Source organism: Aythya ferina (genome assembly GCF_964211825.1).
Source record: "Aythya ferina genome assembly, chromosome: 4".
NCBI classification, from domain to species: Eukaryota; Metazoa; Chordata; class Aves; order Anseriformes; family Anatidae; genus Aythya; species Aythya ferina.
This window is the reverse complement of record NC_140300.1, coordinates 48,983,823-48,994,914: the sequence shown is the minus strand read 5'-3', so window position 1 is coordinate 48,994,914 and position 11,092 is coordinate 48,983,823. Positions and strand designations below refer to the sequence as shown.

Genomic DNA, 11,092 nt, shown 5'->3' with positions numbered 1-11,092 from the left:
TAAAATCATTATTTGCTTTTTATGAAGTTGCCCCATAAGCAGTAAACTAACCTCCTACAGCTGCTGGTAGTTTGCAGAGCTGTTCAAGCCAGCTGCATATAAAAGTCTGGTTGATGGAAACTGCAGTTTGTAAAAGCAGCAACAGAGCTAGCCAAAGCTGCAGTCGCTGACTTTCCAGCCCTGCATCCACTAAGGAGCTTTGCTCTCTGCTGCCAGGGTCCCATTTTCCTTCCAGCCCCTTTGGATATCCCCCTGCTGTGTATGAACCCCATGGGTGGGACGAATGGCCCTGCAAGAGGGCCAGAGCAACAGCTGAATTTTCATGAGGTTTGAAACGTTATTGACGTTTGGGTTTTAGAAGAGTTTTATATTGCATCTAACTGGAAAAAAAAAAAAAATAGCAATGGTGGCAACTTGACAGTTCTCCTCAATCCATCCATCTCCCTTCGTGCAAAATGAAGACCAGGAGCTGGCTGTGCTGGTTTACAAACTTTGTGAAGTTGCTCTTCGGACCTGAAGCCGGTTCCTAGCTCCCTTTCCCCAAAAAGCTTCCCGTTCCGTCCTAGCTTTGGCCACGAGGTGGCAATAACTTGCAAACAAAACGCTGAAACTGCCAGGCAGCAACTGGAAACTGTCTCCCTCCCTGAGCTTTTCGCTGAGCTCTTTCCCCTCCTCTTTTGTTTCAATATTTAATTGCATTTATTTCGGAATTACTAGGCAACCCACCCCCAGATGTGTAATTTAAAGGTGATGTGCTTGCAGTGAGATTTCCAGGATCCGCTCAGCAGAGCACCATCCATCATGTGATGCTGGGATAAGGTGGAGTTCGGCTTTAAGGGGGAGTCTCCAGTCTTCCTCACCCAGCTTTGGGATCTCAGCTGGAGGAATATCACAGGATCCTTCCCCTCTCCCTGCTCCTCAGACAGCCCCAGAGAAGACCAAAGGCAGGCAGAGAGCTGCAAGGTGAGTTTCCCCTGGGGTTGCTCCCGGTGCTGCTTGGTCTGGTGGTGCTGGCTCTGCTACATGCAGGTGACAAAGCCCCAGGTGCCAGGTGGGACCTGGCCGGGTGGACCATGGGCTTGGGCTGACAGCATTTAGTCCTTTCTTTCAAAGAGCTCCAGGAGTTTTTGCAGCCTGCTGCTGGTCGACTCACACCACCTTATTTCTCCCTTTCCATCCGTTGGTGCTAAACTTTTGACTAAAATCCTTCCGGAGAGTCGGAGCAGTGTGTGGTGTGGGGGAGACTATGCAGCCACCCAGAGGGATCTGCAGAGCTGTGGGCTGCCCCCGGCCCATGCCAGCTGCTGGGATGGGGAGGAAAGTCCCTGCTAGATGGGGAGCCAGTGGGGTGGGAGACAGGGGACAGCACAGTGGGCCAGGAGAGGTGACTTCACCCTTCCTGCTGTCTGGTCCCTTTGGGAGAGGTGGACAGGGAGGGATGGAGGACTCCTTGCTGCCAGGGCTGTGTTTGTGAGCTGTTTCCCGGCCGTGGTCCTAGGCTGGGTCTCAGCTGTGGAGAGCAGCAAGGTGAGGAGCAGTGGCATTTTCTGCGTTTGAATTTGTTATTTAATAAATAAGCAAGAACAAAGATTGGCTAAGGAGAATTAAAAACAAGAGCCTGGAACCAAGGCCTGCCCCTGTGCTGAGGGCAATGAGCTGGTGAGAGAATCTGGCCAGTTCTCTACTTGTTCCCTCACCTGTCCTGCTTCTGCCATTTGTCCCATCGTGTCCCAGGCTGGACCGTCCACCTTGCACAGTACAGGTGGCAGGGGAATAATTAAATCCAGATGTTGGTTTTCAGGCTGGGGTAAAATCATACCTGTTGGAAATTAAGGAGTTCTGACTCCACATCACCTGCATGCTTGTCCTTTGGTTAGAGCACCTACCTCAGGCTCTGGCTGAAGCAACGCTTCAGGAAGCCCTTTGGGAGGCTTTTTCTTTATTGGGCCCTCAAGCAGACTATGTGGGATGGGGAGACCTGGTAAATTTAGTTAGCAGAGGCATCAGGTCTGAGAAATAATGCTCAGGTGCATGCCTAGGTAGCTTGCAAATCAGAGTAACCAAACCTCAGGCAGAGATGCCGTTCCTCTGAAGCCGCTGATGTTAACTCTGTCAGTAAGATGTCACTCGGAGGCAGGCTGCGTCGCCTGTCACGGTTCTACAAAGCCATGTGGTGATTAGAGACAGCCTGCAAATCCGTCTGAGGTGAGCCTGGGGCACCGGTGACAAGACATCACGATGGCAGGGTCATCTTTTTGCTGACCCTCAGGAGGAGCTGGAGCTGCAAGCCCAGCACGGGGCTGGCTGAAGGGGTGTCTGCCACCTGGAACAGGTAGAGGGGACTTAGATGGCACCAGGATTTATACCAGGTATCATTTAGGACCCAAACACACCCGTTCTGGGTAACTTTTAATGAAGTACAGTTCTGTGTGCTATGTTTTTGCAGCTTTTGTGACAAGTGCCATATGGAGCTGGGTTTAGAACCCACTTGTGTGAATTTTAAGTGGCATCACTTTCTTTTCATTACCATAACCTAGGGTTACATGAGCAACAAATTTAGCTTATGGGGAAGGGGGCAGAGGCAAACTTCCAGATTCAGGGTGGTTGCTGTTAACAGTGAGTTGGAGTACAGGTGTGTAAGGTTATTTCTTTTTCTTTTTCTTTTTTTTTTTTTTTTTTCTCCCGAACACATATACCCAAGTTTCTCTGATTTTAATACTGAAGGCCTTGCAAAGCAGTGCTTATTTATCCATGCCTATTTATATTGCACGGATGTGTGCTCTGCAGTGCTTATTTTTTGCTGGCTTTTTTTTTTTTTTTCCCTTTCATTTTGTATTGTTCTTCCTTCACTGTGCAATCCTGCTAGCTGAGATTAAGGTGTTCAGAGCTCCTGATTTGCCTTTGACTCAGCGCCAGTGCTGCTGTGGGCGCCCGTCCACTCAGCATCCACTGTATGCATTAGGTGAAAAAGAATGCAGCCATTTGTGTCGTGATTTTTCCACCCCTCAGGTGTGGTTTTCCCCCCTGTTATGCTGTGGCTGGGTATAATTGCACTTAGAGCAGCCTGAGGAAGCAGGTCTTCACAAATAAAACTTGTAAGAAGGAGACCTAAAACATCAAACACAGGTTACGCTGCTGTAAGACTGAAGTTGATTCTCACCTTCTTATTTCATGTAACTTGTGCTAGCGAGGCAGTATTGGGAAGGGCTGTGGTCCCAGATGGCAGACTCACATTTTGACTTGCCTCCTTTCTTTCCTTGGTCCTCTGCCCCTGATCCTGCTTAGGACAGGAGGCTGTGACTACCGCCCACCTCAGGGACCTCCCTGCTCCTCTCCATGGCCCCACGGAGAAGCGGTGCTATGGGGCTCAGGATGGTGGCAGCTGGGGGGTGGGGGTCACCCTGGGGTTTTCGGATGCTGGGGCAGCGTATATGCCGGGGGGGTGACTGGTCCTCCTTTTTCCCCCCAGGTCCTGCGAGAGAGATGTGGCACCAAGGGTCTCCTCGCGGGCTGACGGGCACTTTTCAAACATCGTGAGAGGTTTGGATGAGACCTGTGGCAGCTGGGAATATTATACGGCAAGTTGGAAACAACATGAATGCTTCAGTTCTCGGCTCCCTGGGAAATAGTTCCAGCTACCTGAATTTTTCAGAGAAGAACTCGCAGATCTTACAGTTTGAGGATGAAGATTGCCACGTGCCTTTGGCCATGGTCTTCACCTTGGCCTTGGCTTATGGGACTGTGATAATTCTGGGAGTCTCTGGGAATCTGGCCCTGATTGTCATTATTTTAAAACAAAAGGAAATGCGCAATGTTACTAACATCCTCATTGTCAACCTGTCCTTCTCTGATCTTCTAGTGACCATCATGTGTCTTCCCTTTACCTTTGTGTATACCTTAATGGACCACTGGATTTTTGGGGAGGCCATGTGCAAATTGAACCCCTTCGTGCAATGTGCCTCAATCACCGTCTCGGTCTTTTCTCTAGTCCTCATTGCCATTGAGCGCCACCAGCTGATCATCAACCCCCGAGGCTGGAGGCCAAACAACAGGCATGCCTACATGGGGATTGCTGCCATATGGATTTTAGCCACGGCTTCCTCCTTGCCTTTCCTGATCTACCACGTGCTAACAGATGAACCCTTCAGAAACATAACATTTGATGAATATAAGGACAAATATGTGTGTTTGGACCTCTTCCCCTTGGACACTGCCCGGCTTTCTTACACCACGACTCTATTGGTGATTCAGTACTTTGGACCACTTTGTTTTATATTTATTTGCTACTTAAAGGTAAGAGAGACCCCCCTCTGTGATATGTCCTTCTTTTTGTCTGATGTTTGTTTATCCTTGCAAAGATTACAGCTGTAGGTTAAATTATCCCATATGTTTCTCTTTCTTGAATTTCCTGCAGATATACATACGATTAAAAAAAAGGAACAACATGATGGACAAGATGAGAGACAATAAATACAGATCTTCTGAAACCAAAAGGATCAACATTATGCTGATCTCAATAGTGGTTGCCTTTGCCGTTTGCTGGCTGCCTCTGACCATCTTCAATATTGTGTTTGATTGGAACCATGAAATTCTGCCCGTTGCTACCTGCAGCCACAACCTCTTGTTCCTCATCTGCCACCTCACCGCCATGATCTCCACCTGTGTGAACCCCATCTTCTATGGGTTTCTCAACAAGAACTTCCAGAGGGACCTGCAGTTTTTATTCCACTTCTGCCACTTCCGCTCCCGTGAGGAGGATTATGAGACCATAGCCATGTCCACCATGCACACAGATGTTTCAAAAACCTCTCTAAAGCAGGCAAGCCCAGTCGCATTTAAAAAAATAAATAGTGATGATGATGACAAAATATAAAAAAAAAGTCATAATTCTATACCAAACCTCTGAAAGCGTGATCACAGGTGAAATATGTCCAAGGACAAGCACAACTATGTAACAATTGCAAAATGGGTAATGCTTTTCTTCTTTTTCCAAGGAACTGGGATTGTTGTCACTCTGAAATTATACGCTGTGCATTTTTGCCCCTTTTGCTGCTTTAATGTTCACAGCAGTTATATCTGAATCTCATTATATGATGTAGTTGAACCTGCTACTACCTATGGTTTTCATCAGCTGTCTTTTGTTCTGTTTTCTTTGTACAGTTACGCACTTTAGCTCAAAGATATATTTATTGATTTTTATTTAAGGAAGTAGTTTTTGGGAGTGTCCATCTAAGATCATTAGAAATTATAAAATTACATGAGCCACAGGGAGACTGTCACTACAGAGGACACCCATCCCAGCTTGAAATTAGGACTTTTTGATCTGAAGAGTTGTTCTTTTATTTATTTTTTTTTTAATCTGGCTTTTGATCAATGCTAAAATCCTGTAAAATCAGTAGAGGCATGCAGAAAATGATTCTGAGAAACCTGTATAATATGGTAAATGGGGACATGCATTTGTCTCATTCACAGGGGCAATTTGGGCTGTAATCACTGAGGTTCAAAGACAGGATTAGGAGAGAAATTCTGTTCTCATTTACAAGAATAAAAACCTAGAGTAACTCTACAGAGCACAATGGGATAATTCTGATTTTCACCACAGCAAATGAAAGCACAAATGAGTCTTTAATCCCAAATGATTATGGCTGACTTTAACAATGCGGGCTTTTTAATTAAAAAAGTAAAAAATAAAAATAAAAAAACAACACAACAAAAAAGCCAACTGCATTTTCATCTGCTGTCTCCAGAAGGCTGGGATGAAATTTCCTGTCAGTCCCGAGCTTATGAACCCTGAAAGTCTCCTTATGTCCTGTATATGTCAGAAATCTGAAGGGAGATGGGAATGTTTGCTTTCTGTACAAGGTGCAATTCCATCCTTGCAGGTGATATTAAAAATCCAGGATTAAATATATATACATATATATATGGCTCTAGCTACCTGAATCTTTTCATAATAATTAGTGCTGATCTATATAAATTATGTATAGCCTCATAATGTTCTGTGTTCAGATGCAACGTTATAAGCCTGGATTTTCTCCAAGACGATGGATGGCTTAATCAAAATCTGCAAAATTTAAAAGGAGGACATAGTGTGGTTGCAATCGGTATGTTTAGCTTCTGAACTCAGTTTCCACAGTTGACTGAAGTGCAGAAATATTTGCCAGATGTACACAATAGAGCTCTGTGTGTTATTGCTTAAAATATATAACCTCTAATTACACAAAATATATGTGACTAGATCCCCAGCTGAGGGAAACCTGCATAACTTGACTGCTGTACATGAAACTATAAAAATTTCAGTCAGCTGAGGTTCTGCATCATACAGTGTACTTTGCAATATAATCAATGCCTTTTTGAATAATCAGCTTTTTAAAATACAATTTAGTCCCTATTTTTATTTAGCAAGGTCGTTTTAAACCATTCTGGCAGAGAAGAGGGTCTTTAAAATGGATATAAATGTAAATGTAGCATAAATGGGACTCAGATCTGATATGTCTCTGAACAAAAAGATCCCAGGATGTGATGGTGAATTTAATATGTTCTAAATTTGACATGGATAAATGCCTAAGAAATGAAAATTATTTGGTTTGCCAGTATTTAAAAGTCAAAAATTGTGCCTTGTGCAGTCTTATAAATAGTGTAGAATATTGAAGTAGCAATGTCTTCTTGCGTATTATAATTCCATGTATTTCTTTACTGACAGATAATTTAATTAAAAAAGGAGGCTTCTGTAGTTGAAAACAGAGAGGGAATGTATAAAATGAATTATAAGACAGAACTTTCTTTCAGAGCTTTGCCCTTTTGTATTTTATGAGATTTCCCCTTTCTATGTGGTTTTCTGTGGAGTGTGTTGCTGATAATTTGACAAGAGGCTCCTGGAATTATTCCCGTCATTTTATAGTCATTTTATTATGCAAAGGGGTGTGTATTTTCACAAAGAGATACAATTCAGAAAACTAGCTATGTGTTTCTATTAAGAACGTCACAGTAGGTTTTTCTTATTGGGGGAAAAAAAAAAAATCACCGTGCATTTTTTTTTATTATTGTTATACCTATCGGGGTGGGGGGATGAGTATCGCTTTCTTCCAAACCGGTGGGAGAAGACAACAGAACAATTTTGAGAAAGTTACCAGCTAGTTGGTTGGAAACGTTTGATTGGGCTGAAGAAGATGTTTGCATGGGGTAGGTGTTGGCATGACTTTAGAGTGCTGGTGTACAGAGACCTAGAAGTGGTGTGTCCTGAGATTTACGGGCCTGCAGTGGGATAGCAGCACAATTACCCCTGTGTCAACCTTCCTCCTGCTTGAGGTATGGTCTCAAATCATAGCGCCCATCTGATGCCTTCTCATGCTACATCTCCTGAGAGTGTGTTTAGTTTTATTTTTTTTAACTTTCCAGTGCCCAATAAACAAGCTGAGGCTGTGCCAGCATGTGCAAGTTCAAGCATGCCTTTGGCTGGTCCGTGCTCAGCTCAGAAGCCATTTTTCAGCTGCACTGCTGTCCTAGGATCAGGCCTCTTTTCTGTGCTTCCTCACGGCCCTGCAAGAAGCACTCTGCCTTCCTGAGGTGCTGCAAAAGACGCAGTCCATGCGTGGTCACTCGAATAGCACAGGCCATGGGCACTGTGCAGACAGTCTCAGCAGGAAAAGGCATTTGCAGAATTTCAGAAGCAAAGTCATCACTATTCAGAAGAAGTTTTTATGAGGACAAGGATAAAAGTAGTCTCTCTGAGGTGCTGACCTGACATCTGCAGGGTGTACATGACATCTACTGAGAGCAGTATTTTTGTCTTTGGTTGTATGACGACACCAGAGTCCTCAAAACCACTGGAGACTTTCTCCTACTGACACCTGGCTACAACATGAATCCTCTTTTTCACTTTCAGATCTCCAGCATGGCTTCTCATCCTCTATTAAATTTCATTATAGGGTGAGCTGTTGCGCTTCACGTTTCTCAGTCATTACGGTTTGGTATTTTTTCCTTCCATGTGCTGTTTTGTCAAACTCTCCACACTTCAGCACATACTGAGTCCTGTCCCCAAAACCTGAAGATCTCTCTTCTTTCAGACTGGAAGAAAAATTTTACTGACAGAAAAACATGGTGAGGGATCTATAATGTATCTCACTATTTGTGTGCAATACATTTCATGGCAAATCTACAGCCTTAAATGACAACTGTTTAATAAACATTAATATCTGCTTCATTTGCCTGTTATTTTATCATCTTACACTTCCCTTTTGTCTGCCACAGACATTTGAGTCTTCTGCATAATCATAACACCAGCATTGTGTATGTCATTCCTAATAAACACTGCTGTATTCCCATATTCCCTTTTTTCCAATATATCTCTTGCGCATGTCATTGTCACTATGTACAGTAATCCACAGGTTTCATATTTTCATTTTTTTTATTAAAAAAAAAAAAGCAATAGGAAGAGGTGAATAATTGACATTAATATCTGCTTTTGGTGGGCTAGGAAAAAGATGGATGTGAAAAATCACATTTTTTTTTCCTCCCACCTCGTTTAAAAATCAGTTCTAAACCAAGAAAAGGAATTAATGTGACTGGACCCTCAGGTCACTTGAGCTGATTCTGACTGCGTTTCATCTCTGATGAAGGTGTGGAGGGCTAAGGGTTCATTTTTCCTGACTCTGCTGTCTTGCAATACTGTACCAGCTATTATTAATGTCTCTTTAAGGCAAAATTTGATACTGATTTATACTCAGACTGCAAATCAGCATACGTTTAAATCCAGCCCTGTTCATCCAATTCTGATTCTTACTTTAGGTACTGAGATCAGTGAAACCAGAGAATTCGCTTAAAGGTAATCATTTGCCTAAGCACTCTACTGAATAACAGTGAACTGTTGGCATTCACATTCTTTTTTGGATTTCAGATTAATACAGAAATAAATTAGTGAATTAGTGGCATATGGTTTTTCTTGGCAATTTCTCTCTCTCTTTTTTTTTTTCTTTTTCTTTTTTTTTTTTTTTCTTTCTGTAGTCCAGTGCCTGTCAATACTTCAATTTGAGGCTTTGGTTCAACTCTTCCTAGATTCTTCATTAAGGAATTTAATCAATACATAGAGAATGAAGACATTAAGGAAATTGTATTTTTTCTGTTTTTATTTTTAAAGCATAAATTACAGTAGGAAGAGTGAACTTAAATAATGCTTCTGTCTGCAACAGGTTTAACTGTTTCAGTTGCGGAGAAAGAGTGGAGAAATAATAACTATAACTAAACAATAAGATTTGCTGACAAACTTCAGCTGAAGGATGTATACGTATCCAGGCTCTACCATGTTGTCTTAATTCCTGTGTTATTTAAAATGTGGTATTTGCCTCCCTGAGTTGTTACTACTGTTGATATGAAATTAAATTATTTTCTTCCGTTCCTGTTTTGGAGAATATCAAATGTTTGAGGATTACACCTAAGAGAGTGAAAACATATGACCAGCTTTAGTCTCTTATACTTGAATTTGACTGTGGCGCAAAATAACGCTTATACAGTATTTCTGCCAATGCTAAACCGTGCTAATGGTCTAATTGAAGGTGATATTTTTAAGATTAAGGAGAGCATTCACAAAGACTAGCTTTAGCTGGAGGATGGTAGTTTTCCTAACTTCCTTCAGTGGCTACTCAAGGGCAGACACATCTGCTCTAACCGGTGCTATGCTGCTACCAAAATGTCTTTCTCTCTGTTACCCATACAGACAGCTGAGGGACAGACAGCTTCCAGGACCAACATGAGACTAGTGAATATTGCCTCCCTTCCTCCACGCTCCATGGTATTCCTCGTGCCAGCTCATACCTCACACCCTTAGAAGGTGCTTTCTGAGGAAGTCCCAGGAATTTGTGCTCTGGTTTCGTAAAGTGCCCAAGCATACGTAAAGTGCCAAGCATACAGTAAAGGACATTGCTTCAAGCATGAACTAAGTTTCAAACATTTTCTTCCTCTAAAATTCTTTTAGCAAGTTTCTTGTAGGCAAGTTTCTCATAATTTGTACTCCATATAATTCTATAATTTGCAAAACCTGTGTAGGTTGGAATTATGTCCATATAGGATATCCTGCTCATTACAGCAAAGCTGACAGCACTGAGTTCTGTCTCATGGTTCCCAAAGATATGGGTTGGTGATCTGGTTTCCTAACATAGATTAGGCTTTGTCACAAGAAGCTTGCACCAGAGGCAGAGGTTTTTGAGAAAACTGCACTGAGGAGGCTCCCACAGTTAAATAACTTGACAAAAATTACACTAACTTTCATATATACAAGGAAATAGATAGTTTAAAAAAGAGTAAAAAAACAACAGGTCTAGATGAAGCCTTGATGCATTCTCTCAGATATATACAAAAAAGATTTAAAGGTAGACTCAAACATATATTTATATTCAGAGTTAATAGATGGATATGTAAATGTTTTCAAGGCAAAATAGTGGTCAAAAGGTCATGTAAGATTAATAGGTTCTCCGCCTCTGTCTACAAAAAAAGGGATATGGAGCTTTACAAATGACTCTGAAAATGTATTTTAAGATTCTTCATCTTAGATTAATCTAGATCTTTTTTTTTTTAGATGAAGGAAACAAAATGTTTTTGGCACAATCAAAAAAGAACAGCTTTTCATCGCACCCACCCACAGCACATGGGTCCATTTTCCTTCACTTCTGCATAAAATGGAGAACATTTGTTTATGGCAGGAGAAGTAACCTGATCAAAGCTCTCCTTGTCTTTCTTGGTTTATGTTACTACTGATATTGTGCTGCTGTTTTTCACTCTGCAATCTTTTTTTTTTTTTTTTTTTCCCCCACAAGCTATGTCATTTTTATTATGCTATTTATATTGTTTCTTAATAAAAGCCCTCTGTAAAAAGATGTTCTTGCAAGATCCTGTTCTATGTGTGCTTGAGCATATGGGTGAAAGGCTATGCAGGATTTGCAGGAATGTGACTGGCAATGTGATGATGTTTCAGGGGGTGGAAAAGTAGAAAATGAATTTGTTGCATGCTGTTATTCACCTTTTTTTTTAAGGGAGGGAAGGGGGCTGCAGTTTTAATTCACATAATTTAAATGTCAGCTGAGTCCATGTATCTAGTGTT

At 42.1% G+C, this 11,092-nt stretch overlaps 1 protein-coding gene across 2 annotated transcripts; it reads left to right on the top strand.

Moving 5' to 3' along the window:
* The first annotated feature begins 195 nt into the window (after window positions 1-195).
* NPY1R (neuropeptide Y receptor Y1) lies at window positions 196-5,921 on the top strand. Of its 2 annotated transcripts, XM_084518128.1 has the most exons (4): window positions 196-327; window positions 763-963; window positions 3,470-4,293; window positions 4,415-5,921. In XM_084518128.1, exons 3-4 carry the CDS (start codon window positions 3,547-3,549, stop codon window positions 4,871-4,873), a joined length of 1,206 nt encoding a protein of 401 aa, XP_084374254.1. In that variant the 5' UTR covers window positions 196-327; window positions 763-963; window positions 3,470-3,546; the 3' UTR covers window positions 4,874-5,921. The 2 variants fall into 2 exon arrangements, with proteins under 2 accessions (XP_084374254.1, XP_084374255.1); XM_084518129.1 differs by lacking the exon at window positions 196-327 and having other exon boundaries at window positions 747-963.
* The last annotated feature ends 5,171 nt before the right edge of the window (window positions 5,922-11,092 follow it).